General features: G+C 41.2%; 2 protein-coding genes and 1 long non-coding RNA gene across 3 annotated transcripts; 1 reads left to right on the forward strand and 2 right to left on the reverse strand.

The window, feature by feature from the left end:
- Window positions 1-2,884: 2,884 nt before the first annotated feature.
- LOC128446435 (uncharacterized) lies at window positions 2,885-4,137 on the forward strand. Its single transcript, XR_008339578.1, has 3 exons — window positions 2,885-3,090; window positions 3,727-3,850; window positions 3,963-4,137. It is a non-coding gene; the product is annotated as an uncharacterized LOC128446435 (long non-coding RNA).
- Window positions 4,138-10,672: 6,535 nt separating this feature from the next.
- spata4 (spermatogenesis associated 4) lies at window positions 10,673-13,169 on the reverse strand. The gene is made up of 7 exons (XM_053428377.1): window positions 13,164-13,169; window positions 12,390-12,501; window positions 11,790-11,920; window positions 11,452-11,547; window positions 11,186-11,241; window positions 10,882-11,012; window positions 10,673-10,683 (listed from the first exon to the last, which is right to left on the reverse strand). The coding sequence occupies exons 1-7, from the start codon at window positions 13,167-13,169 to the stop codon at window positions 10,673-10,675; spliced, it is 543 nt and encodes a 180-aa protein (XP_053284352.1).
- Window positions 13,170-13,619: 450 nt separating this feature from the next.
- Window positions 13,620-18,754, reverse strand: asb5a (ankyrin repeat and SOCS box containing 5a). Its single transcript, XM_053428680.1, has 7 exons — window positions 18,465-18,754; window positions 16,892-16,971; window positions 16,232-16,339; window positions 15,814-15,964; window positions 15,168-15,302; window positions 14,175-14,366; window positions 13,620-14,059 (listed from the first exon to the last, which is right to left on the reverse strand). Exons 1-7 carry the CDS (start codon window positions 18,667-18,669, stop codon window positions 13,932-13,934), a joined length of 999 nt encoding a protein of 332 aa, XP_053284655.1. The 5' UTR covers window positions 18,670-18,754; the 3' UTR covers window positions 13,620-13,931.
- Between the last annotated feature and the right edge of the window lie 218 nt (window positions 18,755-18,972).

The raw sequence follows: 18,972 nt of genomic DNA on the forward strand, positions 1-18,972 counted from the left end.
TGCTGCATTAACTGAACCTTTCCTTAAATAAGGGAGGGGAGGGGGGGGGGGCATCTGATTTCAAAATGGGATTCTCCTAATCTTATTAGTCATACAGATTCAATTATACGATCAGCAAGGAGGTGTCATTGGATTCTTATCAGAGTATGTGTGTGTTTTGGGTGAAATTGGTTTTCAGTGAGTTGAGGTTTTATAGCCCCTGGTCTCGAGAAACTTTTGACTGCCATTGAGTTCCTCCTTTTTATTTGTTTATTTATTATATGTTTTCTACTGCACAAAAAACCTTATGTGTTAAATTCCAAAGAGAAGATCACGTTTAATTGTCTTTTTGGGTAGATAGATTAAGAGACGATTGCAAAAAGAATAGTCAAAACTAAGCCTGGTAACTTTTGGACACCAAACCTTTGACTGGGCTTATTTTCCTAAATTTCTAGTTAGTTTATAGTTTCAGTGATTACTTTGATATAATTCTGAGTCTGTTAGAACACCAAGCATTCTGACTTCTGACTGTCTTTGGCTTTTAAAGCAAGATAACCTAGTCATTTACTGACACTTGATATTGTGGTTGAAACAAAACAATCACTGTTTTATCCTTCTTTAGTTAAAAATCGTTTTTTGTCTTCTCCAATAATTTTTCTGGTCTAAACAATAACAAGAGGTCTGAGAACTGATCCCTGGGGGACTCCACACGTCACAGTGACACACTGTCAAATTCATAACGTTGTGACAAAACAACTCGGGTCTTCTAAATAAGACCTGAACCAAAATTAGGACAGCTTCGGGAAGTCCTGCTCAATCTCCTCACTTGTGAAACAATATTCTGTGATAGACAGTGTCCAGTAAAATCACACCTAATATTTCTATTATTATCAATATTCAGCCATTTGTAAAGTTTTTATTTTTGTACGGTGGTGAAGTCGGAAGTTTATTAGAAACAACTTTCTCAGTAATCATAGCAAGAGAGACATTAAAAAAAGTCTGATAGCATTGTGTCAAGACAGGAAGTCAGTTACATCGGATTTAAAAACTGTTCATCGAGGAAATCGTGACAAACAGAACAAACAAGCAGAACCTATTACATTTCTCTATGGAAAGTTTCTGGGGCTTTCTGGGGGGGATTGTAAGCTTGTCAACTATATGGGAAATGGAGTGTGGGTATTATTGATGCTCCTCTAAATCATCTGAGCTCATGCAGTGGAGCAGCACCACAACAAATTCATACACAGAATTTGCAATTTATCAACTTTTTATGATCTAAAATGCGTGAGGTGATGCATGTAGATGGATGGACGATCACTGAGGTACATTAAGCTGCCGTGGGATGAAGATGTGCTGTATGAGGGAGATCTGACTTGACTTGAAGCGCAGACAGATGGTGGAATGGGTGGACGATCAGACAGGTGGATGAGATAAAACTTTAATGATCCCTGTGGGGAAATTGAGCTTCTGCTGCAGCAGAGAAGATGAAAAGAGGCAGGAGGGAGGCAAGTGGAGAACTCTGAGAATGATCCAAGTAAACACATTTACCAAAATAGATTGTACATAATACAGGGATGGGAAGTGTTGAAAGCTCAGTGAGTGATTGAACAGGTCGGCACCAGCTCAAGTGGCAGATGAGGAGACAACCTGCCGCTTTACATATGAACATACTGGGGAAATGTATTTTTCGTCCAACACTATCGTTTATCCGCCCTAATTAAATTAATGATGACAGCTGCATTCATGGGCCGTCTATCACATTCTCTTTATATTAATTATGTTTAAAAATTATTGTAATTATTTATTTATGTTAAAATGTAATGACTTATTCATATGTCGTGGCTTAATGTAAGATTGTTAATTCATTATTGAATTAACCTGCTTTAACATATTGTCCAACCAAAGGGTTGAAACACCCTTGTCCACCGAGCATCTCTCTTTAGTGTAAATGAAGCAGCTTAGCTTTTTATTAGCCGTGTGCGTGGCAATGTTCAAGAGACAACTGACCGTCTGTTGTTTGGACAGACAGTTGGTTTATAGCTTTGCTCCAGATCACGCTAACCTTGATCCTCATCCCCATAATTAGCTTTTCAATCTTATACCCGGCTACAACGGGATGATTCTCGGTATCCCGTTGTATTAAAATGTGTCAGCCACATCCCCTTTGGAGATTGTGCACTGAATATTTTTGGTCCACCTATTGACCGTGTTCTGCTATTTCCAAACTGAGAGCTAACCAGGCTCGCAGCATGACAATTTGGAAGACTCATGAAAAGAATTCAGCAAACCTTGCTTAAAAATAGCAGCGTAAAGCAGTGGAGTTAAATATTGCCAGTAGCTTAGAAGTACTCGCAAAAAATTACTTATTCATTTAATTCAGGTTGTATTTTGCCAACACAACCTAAACTTTAGGGTAGCACTGTTCGTCAGTTTCTATTAATGGATTTTTACCTCGTATCTTGTGTTGTCTTTTCCTGCTTATAGTGGCTTCCTTCAGTTTTAAAGGGGACATATTATGAAAATTCCACTTTTGTAGTGCTTCTACACATTAGTTTGGGTATCTGGCATGTCTACCGTCCCAAAAACTCTGGAAAAAAATCACTCCAGCGATTTGTTGTGGTTCCTCTATTTCAGAAACTATGTGCTAAAGTGCGTCCAATGGAATTTCCCCCGAAATAGACGTCATAGTCGAAAAATGCCCATTTAGTACATTCCCCCATAGCTCTATGCACTCCCCCACTACCACTCGACCCACCCCTAGATGGACCCTCCCACTTTATAGAATTTCGGTCCACCAGTGTCCGCCATTTCATTCTTGCAAGCCTTGGAAACACTTGGATAAGCTAACAGCAGCATGAATCAATTACGACAACCGAGATGCTCAGTGGTCGGCTGCAAAAATCAGCACAAATGTCTTCATGTGACTCCAGCTTCAGAAGACACAAGATTGAGATGGATTGAGTTCATATATGATGGCAACGTTCCTGCCACCACTTTGAATCGGACTGTTTTATCAACCTGGGCCAATATAACGCTGGATTCTCTAAAAGGTTGTTATTGAAAGAGGGGTCGGTGCCATCTTTCCATCGCAATACTGAAGACGAGGGAAATGTAAGTATTTTTTTTAAATAATTCTGGTATTTGCTTCTTTTAGACATTTTGTGTGGAGGCTAGTGCCGTTAGCATGTTGTGCCGTGTGTGAGGGGGTGGGGGGCTAGTATGTAGTGGTGGGGGATAGGGAGAGACTTTACAGGAGTTTTCATTAATCGAGGACGGCTGGCTAGTCCACGGTGAACGGTGATCGCACGGCAGGTTCGTGAGTGTTGCGCTCTCCACGCTCTTCCCCCCCCCACGAACCCCGGTAGTAGCTGCTACGAGCTCCGGTTGTAGCTGCTGTAGCTTGAAGTTAGCTACGGATGCTTGTAGTAGCTGCTACGAGCTCCGGCTGTAGCTAACTTCCAGCCCAGTGCTGCCGTGGGAAAAAATCAGCGGCACGGTACTAACGGGAGGACACGCGAGCTGGGGGGGGGGGGGGGAGCGTGGAGAGCACAACACTCACAAACCTAACTTCCAGCTACAGCTGCTGCTACGGCCGCTCGTTCAAGATACCGGAGTATGTTGTTGTCATAATGTGCGGGACTAGAACGATTATTCATTACCAGCCCTAGTTGGGGAAATGTGTCCTTGTATCCTTGTATGCATGACAGTAGTACAAACATGAATAACATTGCTGCTTTTGGTGTTCAGGCAAGCACATCTGTTCACGGTGCTAGGCTACATCACGTAGCATGCCAGACGGACCCACCACAGATGCGCACACATGGAACGCAGCTTTCTATGAAAACACTGCGACCTCACTACAAACGTACAGGTTGGTTTACCCTCAGTTACTTCGTCATGTCATTGATTGTGTCTCCATGTTAAAGTTGTAACAGCATCTCATTTGTTGTGACTCCATGGATACTGTGTCTGTTTTATCATAGGCACACAGAAAACTGTGCTGCACTGATGTTGGTGTTGGGACCTCAGCTGTAAGAGACCTCGCTTGGAGGAGGGAGAGGACAACCCAAGTTGTTCAAGTATGGACTTCGGAGAGCCACAGGATGCTACCTATGATCCTGATGACTCAATCACAGTCTTGACTGAGTCAGCAGATGTGACGTGAGTGACTCAATATTTAATCTAAACATTTCAATAATCAGATGGATTACCATCCTAGACTTTTTTAGCTGTTGCAGCCTTTTGGTGAAATCTTTGTCGTTCTAATAGAATGGAATCTTCCAACCCTGTTCATAAGACACCCACATATATTGTCTATGAAAACTGCCTCCTGGAGCTGTTTGAGGTGTGTCCTGTGTGTCGGCGGGGACAGATGTAATATATAAGAAGGGCGAGTGCACAGAAAGCCGGTGAAAGCAGATGCAACCTTCCGTGATTCTCACAGGCTCTATTTAAAAGCCAAACAATGTACAAACAGTATGTGAAACATAAATAACGTATCGATTAACTGCTGTCTTTAAATGGTCTTCACGATTTAAAGACCATTTATTTATCGTCTTCACGATAAATAGAATAAAATAATTATAAAAAGAAAATGATAAATACAAAAAGTGCAAAATGTCCAACTTTTCCCCTCAATTTGTATTACAGATTACGTGGATAACCTGTTGGACCTCATCTTTCACGAGGCTTTTCAGGACCCGGCCCCATATGTGAATGAGGTGCTGAAGATCTCAAAACCTGAGGATCTCTCTGCTAAGTATGAGAAACCTGACAAGCAGGAAGTTATAGGCAGGTCTGAACCCTGTATAACTTCCCTGAGCATCAGGGAACACTCTGCGTATCTGGAGCACCGAGCAGGAGGGCAGGACCACCCTGATTCTCCGGCCCAGGTGGCCTCAACACCAGCTCACAAAGCTTCTGTACGCCAAATACCTGTAACGGCTGAGCAAAGTTTACATTGTATTTAGAGAATAAAGGTGACACACAAATATAAAGTGTTCCTTTGTTTACAGTATGGCTACTGATGGCACAAATTGTATTTTTGTAATCAATGTTTTCATTATACTTGGTATTTTTTGTATTTATTACCTCTGTCCCAGCCAGTACATTTAATAACTATTTTTAAAAAGCTCTGTGGCATTCTTTTTAGCAATCTTTCTGACAATAAAAGTTTATAGAAACAGTTGTGTGCTTTTAATGTTTGATATGTAACATGTTAACAATTGACACGTGTAAGATGAGCAGTTAGCAAAGTAATACAGAGGGAAGAGTAATTTATGTATTTTATTCCTCAGTCATATTTGTATTGCAGAAATGACTGATATCTCATGCATAAAAAAAACAAAACTTACTGCTCTATTCCTCTTGGACATAAAGGCCCATAATCTGCCCTATAGATGTTGAATGCATTCTGTAGTGAGAACACATTCAAACACACAGGCTAATTAATGGAGGTAAAAGCGTTATGTCCTACACCTCCATGAGAGGGGGGAGGGGGGAGGGATGAGAGGGGTGAAAGGGGGTGGGGTAAGATGGGGGCGGGCTGAGAGGGGGGCGGGGCCCTCAAAACAGGTCGATCTGAGGAGGTCTGTTTTAGACAGAGTAAAAAGGTGCTGTTTTAAATGATCCTTGTGGTATTTTTACCAAAAAATGTTACAGACATTTCATTAAGACCCCAAGGAACCATATCAAATGTGGTGAAATGGGCATAATATGTCCCCTTTAAATACAATTTTGTGATTAAGTTTGAATTTGAATTGTATCTAGATGCACACTTTAATTATACAAAAGTGTATATTATATATACATTTGTACCGTGAGCAGTAATTTGACTAAAAAGTATTGAGGAAATATGACTGGCTCCACCGCTTAACAAGATGTATTGTTTTTAGTCCTTTGTACAGAAAAGTAAATGGCAGTCAGTCTTTAAAGGCTTTTTCCTGTCGTGCTCTTGACCCTCGTGTTGTATTTTTACTTTAATGCATCTTCCTGTTGCCAGTGACCTTTCTATTGTGAGTCTACTTGTAGCAGGGTTGCTCATTTCATCAGTGCAGTATTCTTGCAGGTGGAGGATGCGCTGGTCACTGGTCTCACTGTACTGATGCATTTAAGCTCCATTAATCGCCTGATTTAGTTTTCAAGCGTTTTTTTGCAGCCGTTGCAGTTTTTGATAAAAATCTTGTTGTGAGTTTTGCTCTCATGTGAATATGAGTAAATGTTTCTTAAACCTCTATAAAACAGCAGTATTCAACATTATATCAATATCTAATTTATATTTGCTATCTGTTTTAAGTTCTAGAATTTGCATATGGAACATAAAGAAATACTAATTGCACTTAATTATCTTTAGTCTCATGGGATTGGACAATAATCACATCATGGGCCAGTAGCTTTTTGGTGACTGATGTTGTTGTTGTGTTGTTGCTGTCTTCCGACTGCTCCCACGAGGGGTCACCACAGAGGATCAACCATCTGCTTATTCATTTTAGCCCTGGTTTTTGTTTTATTTTTTCATGCCAGATGATCTTCCTGATGCAACCAGGGTTTAGGGATCGAACCACCAACCCACTTTACCGCCCGAGCCACAGGCCCTCTTGTATTACAAAAAAAATTGAAGATAAGTATTTAAATAAAAGCAGAATATCAGTGGATAATGAATATATATCACAATCTGACATGCACGTGACTTTCAGACGATTTGTGCGCATACCATCACACAGACACACAAAGTGCCCCACCCTCAGCCTGGAAAACATGGCTACACACTAGCTTGCAGCGGCTTTGTTAATAGGGGTGAGAGATTTGCAGTCGGGAAAGGGGGAGGGCTTTTTTTTCTCCGATGGGAATCCTGAGCTTACAAAGCCTCACAATACCCCCCTCCCTGGCCAGTCATGTTTCTGCCTGTGCTTCCAACAAGGCGTAGCCCCCTCCTCTCCCGTGCTGCATCTCCTCGCCTTCGCCACCACAGCCTCCTTCTCACCGAAGGTACAGTGATGCCGATATAGGAAAAATGACCAGATGGTTGTGAACACCTCCTCGGGGCGTTTCAGGCATCCTTATGGCTTCTAATGTTGATTAGCCGACATCCCCCCCCTTTTTTTTCAACATTATCTGTGGTTTTGTACATAAATGTAAGTGTCTATTTATCAGCTTAAAAATGAATGCGCCAGCATATTTTCTTTGTCTTGAATGCACATGCAATTTGAAAAAACCCTGCAGCTGCTGCCTGTCCTCATGACCAACAGAAGGCGCCAAAGAAGCTCCAGTAAGCTTATTAATGTCTCCTGTATGCTCTCCAGTATGGGCTCGCTAGTTGCCATAGCAACCGGGCCCCAGTTATTGTTCAGTGGGAGAGGTGTGGAGATGTAGAATAAATATAAACATCACCCTGTAACCCCGGCCACTTCTTTTTACTGGTAAGTCAGTTTCACCGGTTATAATGAGTGTTTACACTATACTTTATTTTGTATTGTAAAAAAGGAGCATATCAGGAGACAGGGTTATACTTTATAATGTGATAGGCTGCTTTACTAGCTTCTGATTCTTATCCTAACCCCCCCCCCCCCCCCCCCCCCCACACTCACCCCCCCCAGTTTGGATGCTCAGTATAAACCAATGCAACCGAATATAAGGATCAAATCCAAAAATTCCGCCGCTCGTCACCCAGCGCCTGCAGGAATCAACAGGCGACAGCACTCGCCATCTTAAGTGCTGATGTGTGTTCACGCCCAGTCAAGCTGAGGGAAATCAAAAGACACTGAAAGATTAAGGAGGTCAGGTTTTTACGGCCCCGCTGAGGGATGCAGGGAAAGAGGCTTTACCAGCCAGGGACTACCATAGAAACAGAACGGGCGGCTTTCTCAGGGAACCGTGCGATACGCAAGCTGGTGGAAAATTCTCTAAATGTCAGATATCCACAGTTACACTCAAACAATCGCCTTCAGATTGGTGTCGAAACAAACGTCCTACGTGGCAACGTTTTGTTTGCTGTTTGATGTGTTTTTCTGAGAAGCAAATTCAAGTCCATCCCCGCAGCAGAAATTTATCTCGTGGTCATCTGTGGCTACTAGTCTGTTGAGGCTGGAAATATCATATCATTCCAGCGCTGTCCTCCCATCTCCCTACTGGAAGCTGAGGCTCTCAGACCACACGAGGAGCGGGGCAGTCAGCCAGAAACACTTACCATCCTGTCGTCCGTTTTTCACGAGCTTCACTGCTCAACTGTTCCGTACTCGGAGCATCCACGAGTGCCTGGAGATGTGGGGCCAACAGGGTGAACTCGGTGCAACTGAGTCTGAGTGGCTTTGGCACCGGAAAACGCTCAACATAAAAAGATAATCACAGAAAAAGACAACAGGGCTTTCTTTACGTCGAACATCTATCGGCCAGGTGTATGTTTACTTGTGCTTATAAAGAAATTAAGCAAAGTTAAGGTTGTTTACACTTCTAACATTACCCGGCTAAAAAAACTATATTATAGAACAAGCCCTTGAAAATCTGTTGAAAACTATATTCTGTACTTATGACATATTACTGTAAGAGCCCAACTGATGTGGAGTTTAGGATACCGATACCGATCTTTGGGTGGATACATTAGAGCCGATATATACATGATTTGTAATATATATATATATTTTTAAAGGCAGTGATTTCTAAGATGTTGTTATCAAACCTTTAGGCATAAAAAGGTAGCTGAGGCTTTATATGTTAGTGTTTAACCCCAAACTTATGAATAAAAAGAAAACATAAATACAACCACTTATGTAGAATTTGAATTGAGAAAAAATTTGAACATTAATCTTTCCTGCATTATTTCTTCTGTAAAATAAACATTTTAAAATCAGTGCATCTGTGAAAGGCTCATTTTGCTACATAAATAAATTGGTTGCGCTCCAATCACACTTATGTACACAGCTTCAAAACTTTAACTAACACCGGCAGTCATTTGTTTACCTTTGTATTTTCTGTTTGCTGCAGTCACTGATGCGCCGTAAGTATATAAGATGACAGACCACAGCCCTGAGGTGATCCAGTAAAAAGGGCACAACATATGGTGCCATTACCACTGACACACAGGATCTGTCTGAGCAGTAATTCAATATCCATCCAGCAAAACAAGGATCCATTTACTGGTTTAAATATGGGAGTACGTGAATTTAGTTAAGCGTGGCATTAAAAACTCCCCAGGAAAAGTGTTACCTACTTAATACACCTCCCCATCATCTAATTTAAGTTTTTTAATCTCTTCATAAGCAGTGACGCAAGATACAGGGTTATATAATCCTTATCACACGTTTGGGATTTAATGAAGACGTGTCAGCACGTTACCACGGGCAAAGTTCCACTGACATCTTAATAGAGACACAGCCTCTTCAGCCTGTGGTCATCAACAACCAAACTAAAGCCGGTGACTCATCACCCACTCGTGCTGATGTGCAGCGTCTCCTGTCAGTGCACAGTGAATTCTATTCAACCCAGAGCTGCAAAAATTGGGAACATTAATTATTTAGAAAACAAGACAGGGAAAAGCTTTCTTTGTCTACATGCTGCTGCCCGGTTATTTTTAATTTAGGAATCAGAACTCAGCATCAGGCGGAACCGACCACAGAGAATCTAATGAGTCACGGGATTAGTTTACCAGCTTTTAGCAGGTGGTGGATTACAAAAACCTTACAAAGCAGTTTTATCCTCGGTGATGGAAAAATACGAGGGAGGGTGCAGAATCCGAAATGGGCTGAGGTGACTCTGAGTTTGATTTGGCTCGGTGATAAACACACACCAGTGAACGTAAGGCAGGAGAATACACTGGTGTGTTTCCTCCTTTTTTATCAATGACTCACCTACAGCGATGGATTCAGTCCAAGAAAAATCTCTGAGAAGAGCTCACGCCTCCCAACTGCCACCTACTGGTGCACACAGGTACTGTCCAGCAGTGATGTAGAGACACTGTGACATTATATAATCCATTAGAAAACAGTGATGTCATCTGTTTTTCAAATCAAGGTGCACTCTATGCAACATTTCTGTGGCTTAATAGAAAAAAGGGCTAAGATTGGGATTCTTGTGGAAACCGTATCAATACACATAGTGACACATTAATACCAAATTCTTTATTAAAGCACAGATCCTTTCGCAGTTTCCATAGGAGTGTCTGACGGGCTGATGCGCGTGTTATCTCAGTGGCTTCACTCCAGGTCAACTCTAGAACTCTAGAAATTGGAAAGTAGAGTTAAGTTCAGCTGCAAGTATGTTTTATACAAACTAAAACATTTATTTAAATCTTTTAATCATTTTCACTATCATTGATATACAGCATATTAAATAGCATACTGCCTCTGAGGAGTAAAATATATCTTTATCTTCCTCTTGCAGAGTGAATGTAAAAATGATTAAATGGCTTTTCTCACTTGTTTGAAATGAAGGAACTGAGCCTGAGCTCCTCCGCCACTGAAAGGCAGACGGAGCAGTTGATCCTTCAGACAGAATAAAACAGCAGTTAACTAAATGTGCTCTCTGCATTTCCATTTCACTTTATTCATCACTGTTTGCCAAAAACACTAGAAATGCCTCAATCCGAACGATGCATTTCGAGCATCATTGTCATGGGATTTGATTTGAATGACAAACCGAAGCTTTCTTGATGAGGATGAGGATCTGTCAAAGTGCTCATCTACCAAGATTGGGTTTCTTTTTACAAACGTCCTGCCAAACAGAGAAATGGTCAAAATTGCACAAATTCAGTCACATTCAGAGAAATATAACTTCTGAAGTACAAAATGTCAGTTTATACATCTAACCCCTAGTTTGTCAGTAACGTACCAAGCCCTGTCAGTCCACGTGTCAGTGATTTCATCAAGGGAATAAAGCTCTCTCCGCCCCCCCCCCCCCTGGTTGACCCACCAGGGTTGCGACCCCTCTCTGTTCTGATGTCGGGCGTCGCCATGATCTCCGTTATCCTCAGGTTGTTCTTGATGACTTTAGAGGCCGTGGAGCGAGTCAAGTCAAACTCTAGACCCTCAGGGTTCCTGATACTAAATCATAAAGGTTTTACCATATACAGGCATCTATTGTTGTTCTTGGTTGTGTCGGTATTATTTCTACACGGTGTAGATGTGAAGGTTAGCTCTTTTCGTGGCCTTGTATTGTTATTAAAATATTTTCTTTGCTCAGCCACAGTAGCTGTCCGGTATCAGCATCCTTTCACTTTAAGTCGACTATGAAGCAGTGATGTGTGTAAGTTGTAACTGGAGTGTCCCTGATCTTTCAAGAAACATCAGTATTAGAGGAAATCTGAGAATGTGATGATCAACCCTGAGACTGTGATTGTTACTGGAAGATCACATTTCTATAATATAGCTTGTATGTAACACTTGTCATCTGTAGTCATGCTGATAAATGAATAAAAGTTAATCTTTAATTTCCTGCCCTCGCTCCCAATCCACACGTACCTCCTGTTAGTTAGCAAAGCACCAACAGCTCAGCTGCTCCTGGTTTACAGTGAATGGTTCCATCCACAACCTCCTTGGTCAAGCGCAAACTCTGCTTCTGGGACAGTTTAATAGTTATCTGACTCAAAATAAGAACTTCCTGTGAAAGTAAATGTAAAGAAAATATCACAATGAGTCTTAAATATAGAAAATGTTACAGATTTGAGATTTAAGGATTTTTTAAATACATGTACCTGTAATGTAAACATGAAACTGTATTAAACACCACACGGGGAAATTAATTAGAACTAAATATCAACTGACTAAAGGAGACATTTCTTTTCACCTCATGATACTTTCGATTTCATGTTCTCATCCTACCCGCTCTATCCGGCTCCAGTTCCTCTGCTTGGCAGAAAGTGATGTTCCTCTGTAAAATGAATGCTCTGGGAAGTGCTGGGGGCAATAACAAGAGCATATCTCTGCCACAAGGTAACCACTGGAAAAAATCCCTGGAAATAAGAATAACAGACGGAGTGTATTTCACATTCTGAACAATTGTCTGTCTCTGCAGCTTTGTAGAGCACGTGTTTTCTAAATATACTTCCTTGTTAAAGTATATTTTGTTAAGGCATCATTCTGCTGCAGGACTTCGTTACCTTGTTGAGCTACGTGCTTAACAAATAGTTATATTATTGTTATTCATTAAACGAACACACATTTAACTGGTTTTATGTTAGAAGGTATTTTAAATTAAAAGCCGTTTGGTATTAGATGTGTAAAATTGGTTGAAAAAAATGCTTCTTGAGCATCGATGTACTAAACATCTCAGCCAATTAGCAGCCCAGCTCAGCCCTGAATGATGAAACCTCCAGGGTAACATGTCACCAAATCTCAGTTTGAACATATTGAGGTGAATGTCATGTGTGCATGTGTTCAGTGGGGGGTGTAGAGTTTAATCAATAAGAGCTTGTCTTTACCTGAGCACATTCTTCACATGAAATGTCAGGTAGAAGCTCTGCAGCCACTTCACCACTTCTCTGGACACTCCTGTAGGTTGAGGACACAGTGAAAGACGTGCTGCTGAACAAACCTACAGACTGATGTTGTGGTTGTAGAACAGTTATAGGATCATCATGGAGACGCTCTTGAGTTTGATGAATGTACTTGACTGATTTTGTTGAGATTTCCATGGCAACAAGCACCATTTTCCTGATGCTGTAGCTGCACACACACAACACTGACAGTTTACTGCCCCCTGGAGGAAGTTACACAAAATTTCAGACTCTAGAAATTCAATAACTTATTTTAAACAAAATAAAGCGCTATTTAGCATTCATAATAATTATAAACCATATACAATAAATAAATAAATATAGCCTTTAAGCTACGTTTAGCTTTTAAAATACTTACAATATACTATATCAACTTGCACAGTAAATCGGGGGATTTAAAGTTCAGTTTTTACTAATAAGTAAATAAATAAAGAATATAAACGTTCTTTTCAGTAAAGACATGTTATATTGTGATAATATAACTGTGAATAGAAAAGATTAAATATATATATATATTTATATATATATATACACTATATAAAATCTCATCTCTAAATCTTATTTCATACTGTTCCTTTAATTTCCTCTATATATTCTTTAGACATTTTAAGCCTATTCAGCACTTTCATCAAATGTAGTTGTGCTATATAAATAAACTTAAACTTGACTTTACATGATTATTTAGTTCATAATGCCTCACAAGCATTATACTATATATTACATTATTATACTCCACAGTTTTAGCTTCTGTCTCAGCTATGGAAACAAACACTTGCTGCTCCACCCACTCATATTTTCCAACTGAGACTTTCCAGTAATGTCAGCCTCCTCCAGTTGTTGCTACATAATAATCCAAGCTTAAACATGTCAAACTATTTTTGTTGTTAATTGTTTTGTAGTTTTGAATCTGTAATAGTCCTACGGCACATCTCATATTAAACCTCAGAAACACAACCCACACTTTGGCAAATGCACCAGGTTTCAAATGGATTTTAATGATCTAAAGCTGTGCAATGCAAAACTACGAGCACTCAATCATATATGTACAGTATATATAGTTAGTGTCACAATATGGAAAGTTTTCAAAGTGCACCACTCTTTTAATACATTTTCTAACAACACTACAAATCTGAAAAGCAAATAAAACTCTGTTTATCAAAAATATTTTTAGTCCTAATTGATCTGGGGACGGCTGAGTCTGAGGGCCTGTTTTAACAATATCCTGCTTCACATTCGTCCAGGTCCAAACATCCACACATGAGAAGCAGACTAGTTCAACACAACATGGTTCTGTCAGCTACTCTGCAGCAGCTCCGTGTCTAATTTCCATTAATTGTTCGTACAGCATTGGGTAGCAGCTAAAATTAAAGGTCTAAGGAGTCCATGGAGTTGATTTGCATTTTGTGTCGAAAGGCGTCTTCTCATAAGTCCCATTGGGGGGTGGGGGGCCTTTGGTTTGTTCGGCCTTTCACTTGTACTGCAGGTAGTTCTTGAGCCTGTTGGGCAGAGGCAGGTGGGAGAGAAGGTGGAGTCTGTCCCGGCCGACGCAGTTCCTGATGCACTGACGACACAGTTGGCTCAGGAGTCGTGGTGTAGCTGTGAGGAGGAGGACGTGAAAACACATTTAATAGGCTTGTAGGATTCATGCAGACAACGTTCAAAGTTGTACAATCAAACGTCCAAGACAAACGGGCCTCAAGTCAACATGTACCTTCATAGACGAGCAGGAAACCCTCAGTTATACTGCTGGGTGGAGCCATGTCCACCGGCCTCTGAAACTCTGTGTTCCGGGCGTTAATGTCGGCACCAAAGTCCAGCAGCAGCTTCACCGCCCCTGTGAAGTCTTTCTCCGCAGCTGCGTGTAGCGGTGAATCCAGGGATTTGCCTTTCTGTACATTGGCACCTGAATGGAGGATAAACTTGATTATCCCTCCCTGCCACTGTCCAATAAGAAAACTCCTACTGTTTACTATCACTACTATGTCTTGTTCATTTTTAAATCAGGCATAAGTTGGTGACTTTCCTTTCCTATTAAATGGCCGATGCATTTTTTTTATTCACCTGACTTCCCACAGCTCCGCTAACCATTTCCCATTTTTCTCAGAAATTACTTTTGAACAGCCGTGGGAGAATTGAAGTGAACGGGTTGCTTTCAATCAAAGGTCGGAGGCGATATGGGTTTTCGCAAATAGTTTGAGAAAGTGATCAATCAGCTGTGGGCTACGTGGGATTGATGTGTCGCTGCATACGTTACTCAAACTGCAGTGTGTTTTAACCAATCTGTGTGTTTTTATAGGTGAAATCTCTTTATATAACCTCTAGGTGGAGTTTTCACTTACATTTTACAACTAAACAGTTGGTTAGTTTAGCTTTGAGGTCTTTGACAAATGATTTGACTTAACCTGTTATTTACACTGACTTATCCTATTTATTTGCTCATATAAATTTGTGTTTTATTGCTCTATTTTCTCCTCTTGTGTTCCATTGTTTTATTCTCACTGTGTCTGTTTGGTGATTTTTCATGAAACTGAAAATATTAAAGCTGATTTATTCCTAAATATTCTAGTATAGAGTCAAGGTCTGTTTGTGTGTTTATTCCCTTGTCAGTGAACAGTAAATGTCCTTGTGTTTCTCTGTGTGTTCATCCAGGTTGTGTGCCTGACCGTATGGAAATATAAAGATCCACACTGTGCTGTGAGCCGACCTTCCCTCAGGAGTTTCCTGGCACACTCCAGCTCTCGGCAGACGCAGGCCGTATAGAGCGCCGTGCCCAGGTGAGGAATGTCCATGTCCACATCCGCCCCCCAAGTCACCAGAGTCTCCACACAACCGTGATGACCTGAAAGTAATGGAGCATGAAGACGAAAAGTGATGTCACGTTGGGATTCACTTTTAAAGTTGTGAGAGTTTGTTAAAAGAAGTTTAGACTCACAGCAAAGGACACAAATACAAGTGGAATCGATTGAGTTGTAACGTAATTTCACTATCTTGAACATCAGGAGCAAATACACCACGTTTTTACCGCATCAAATTATCAAAAACCAAACTTCATTGAAATAATTGTACTTGAACTGTACTGTACATGAGTATGATACGACAGAAACCATCTTTTAGACAAATGTACTTGTTATTTTGGCCCATGTCCCATCCACTAACATTGAGGTGGTGAGGTTTATGATATGTACTGCAGCCAGCCACCAGGGGGTGATAAAGACACTTTGACTTTGACTTTATATATAGCCTATGCTTATGGCTGATTGTCAACATATTTAAAAAGTCAATGGGGAAATTATAGATTACGTAAGTGTATGAATTGAGTCATACATGCACAATATTTTGTAATCGTATACCTTTGCTTGTGGCTTCATGGATGGGCGAGGGGTGGTACACCATACTTTGGGGTTTTGCTCCATTTGCCAAAAGAGTTTCGGCGCATGCCACGCTGCCCACCGTGCAGGCGTTAAACAGAGGGCTGACTCCATCAATTGTCAAGGCGTTGACCTACAAACACATTTTCTGTTGATGTTATTCTTAGGCCTGGTTTAACAATGCCGGTTGACAAATAGCAACAGCCCGGGGGAACAGTTGAAGGGGAACAAACAAATCCTAATAGCTCGGCTGCAGCGGCTGTAGATGGAGAGCGGCGCACCGCTCGTATGTCACCCCCCCCCCCCCCCCCCCTGCCCAGATTTTCCCAGCCGTGAAAATTACATTTGACCTGTGCGGTATAGCAACAATAAAGAGTCATGAGGTCAATTTGCGACTTACATTGGCTCCTGCGTCGATGAGAGCTCTGGCACACGTAACGTGGTTTCCAAGACAGGCCTCATGAAGGGGCGACACGCGGTCTATGGTCAGGGCGTTCACACCGTGACCCTGGAAACACAGTCAAGCAGCCGCGGACGTTAAAGCGATTTAAGGGGCATTAACCTTTGTCACACTCTGTTGGTGAATCCATGGAATTGCAGAAAGCTTGAAAGTCCTTTTAGAAAAACAGACCCATCCTCTTTAGTCATAGTTTCTCAGTCATTGACAAGCTGCGGTCCTGTTTCAACTATAGAGAATAATGGTCCAAAAAAAGCAGAGTTAATGAATCACCGTGTCAAATAGGGCTATGATATCACTGCTTTGTCATGAGCTTCTCGGAGATAAAGACGTATCATTGTCGAGGTTGTGGTTCGGATATTTATTAATTTACTGCCTTCATGCACAACTATTTCAAAGTAAGGTTAAAAAGATGATAAATCAACTGTAAAAGATATTAACCGCAGATAACTTTATGGAAACCCCTGACCTTCATCGAAACCTCTGTCTGACTTACAATATGAGTTAAACTAAAGTAATCTCACAGGGAATAGCAGTGACAGAGCCCACGTTGTACACATTAGGAGGATGCATACGACTCTCCTTGGATTATATTCTCCTCACCTGTAGGATGAGGGTCTTCAGGGCCAGGAGGCGGCCATGACTTGCAGCATCGTGGAGGGGTGAGCGGTCTGCCCAGGAATCTGGGACAGGAATGAGGATTCAGAGTTTGCTTCTAGTTATATTTGTCATCATTTACCTTGTGCCTCCATCCAGAACCATTGTACCCATGGAAAAAGAAGGGGAAGATTATTTGCAGAAAATATAAAACCTGCAGCTTGAATCGTAAAATACAATGTTTACTGAATATAATCAAAGGGTTATATTGAAAACAACTGTTATGTCTTTGTAGAAATATTTTACTTTCACTTATATTTTTTGTCTACTTATCATGTCTCATGTCAGAATGTCTTTATTCTTTATTTCTTAACCATAACAACAACTTGATGAACCTCAGATGTGAACTCACAAAATCTCCATCCTGTTGATATTTATATCAACTTCATATTCCATCCCCTTCTAGTCACGTTTATAACCTTCATCTTAAAGCATTTTATGCATCGTGCAGAACATTTTTATGTGATTGAAAAGTCCTGATGCATTAATAAACTCAATAAACTTGACAAATTGTCTGCGGACGGTTTGATGTCATCTAGGGAAAATAAAAAAGAATTATAATTTAGCAAACCTGAGTCAATGTCCAGAATAGCCGCTGACGCATTCCACACATTCTCATCATCATTATCTGCTTCAATCATAATTTATGGCTCATAATCAATCTGATGTTTTCTATTAAATTAATGCCATTTCATTCATGCAGCCCATTTTCCTTGACTGACGTTGATTTAAAATATGGGTATAAAGCAGCAGCCATAGAGTCATTAAACAGATTTCTTCGAACAAGGGAGGCCATATCTCCAGGACCATGACTAATACCCTAATCTCGGCTAATTAGTATTCCTCGGAGTTGGTATCCTTTAAATTAAACATTTCCCCTTTGAATGATCGCCGCAGATTATGTTGTCGTCTCTCGTCACCCAGAACGTGCCTCCCCGTCCAACCGCCTCATCCCTTTGAATGTGCTGTGTTGTTTTGGTGTGCTGTGTGCCAGTGTGAGAGGGTGCACTGCATAGCTGGGAATGGAAACTAGGGCAGGATGGGGGAAGTGAGGGAGCGAGCGAGGGGAGGTGGCGGCGGGGGTATCATGACTGGGTTCTATTAATACATGAGAGGAAAAAAAGAGCTGCCAGCCCACAGTGTCTTCATTTAATATTGAATGTACACTTCATGGTGTATAAGCGGCGATTAAGCTAATAAAAAGGAAACTGGGCTATCGTTCATATCCACACTCTATATTAATGTGAACACAATTAACGGCTTTTACACCAACTGGATTAACAATGGGGTGTTTATTGCTCATTTGTAAACACAGCAATTGTGAGTGTGTGTGTGTGTGTGAGCAGGGAGCACTTTCATAACTTTTGTAGGAAACAACATTGACCTTTTGTGCCTGAGGTTAAACATGTGTATTATTGCACAGTGCTCAGTTGCATTGTGGTTACACTCAAAGTCACAAATACATAGAAAAGATCAAACTCCTCAGGGCTTTCTATGGGTTTCTGCACTCAGTACTCACTGTGCCGTTGACCATATTCATAGAACTCTGCTGATATCCTCGCCGCCTCTTTGCGGTTCCCACGGATAACGTAGAAGTATGTCAGCAAGTTGAGAGAAATCTTCACAAAGAGCTTGAAGCAGAACAGTGCCAGGATGCTGAGGTAAACATTAGACAACTGGGCCGTGAAGGGCTTGTTGCTGAGCTCCTCTGTCGGGTCGGACATTTCTTCTGGCACGTTCACAGGAGAGCGCGGCTTTGATGAGAGCCGGATCAGATGCTTCACTCCAGAAAGCAGAATAGTAGCCTGCTTTCTCCTCCCGGGGCACTGACTGGTGGGCCGGTCCTGACAAAGTACAGGCTGGAAAAAAAAATATGCCTTGCAGCTGCTACTGTGCCTGAGAGCAACTACTGCAGTGTTATGGTACAATGTGAGGGGGTGGGGGGGGGGGGGTCTGTGGTCACAAGTTACATCTCAGTCTGACACGTCACCTGTTTCAGCCACAAACGTGACATCAAATATTTAATT

The sequence above is a fragment of the Pleuronectes platessa genome, chromosome 8 (genome assembly GCF_947347685.1).
Source record: "Pleuronectes platessa chromosome 8, fPlePla1.1, whole genome shotgun sequence".
In the NCBI taxonomy this organism is placed as follows: domain Eukaryota; kingdom Metazoa; phylum Chordata; class Actinopteri; order Pleuronectiformes; family Pleuronectidae; genus Pleuronectes; species Pleuronectes platessa.

Coding starts and splice junctions, on each gene's coding strand:
- spata4 (XM_053428377.1), bottom strand. Junction 11,921..12,389: donor TCATGTGAAGAATGTGCTCA/GGTAAAGACAAG, acceptor TCTTATTTCCAG/GGATTTTTTCCAGTGGTTAC. Junction 11,548..11,789: donor ACTGGAGCCGGATAGAGCGG/GTAGGATGAGAA, acceptor ATTTTGAGTCAG/ATAACTATTAAACTGTCCCA.
- asb5a (XM_053428680.1), bottom strand. CDS start 18,669: ATGTCCGACCCGACAGAGGAGCTCAGCAACAAGCCCTTCACGGCCCAG. Junction 16,972..18,464: donor TGAATATGGTCAACGGCACA/GTGAGTACTGAG, acceptor TTCCTGTCCCAG/ATTCCTGGGCAGACCGCTCA. Junction 15,965..16,231: donor TCATCGACGCAGGAGCCAAT/GTAAGTCGCAAA, acceptor ATGTGTTTGTAG/GTCAACGCCTTGACAATTGA.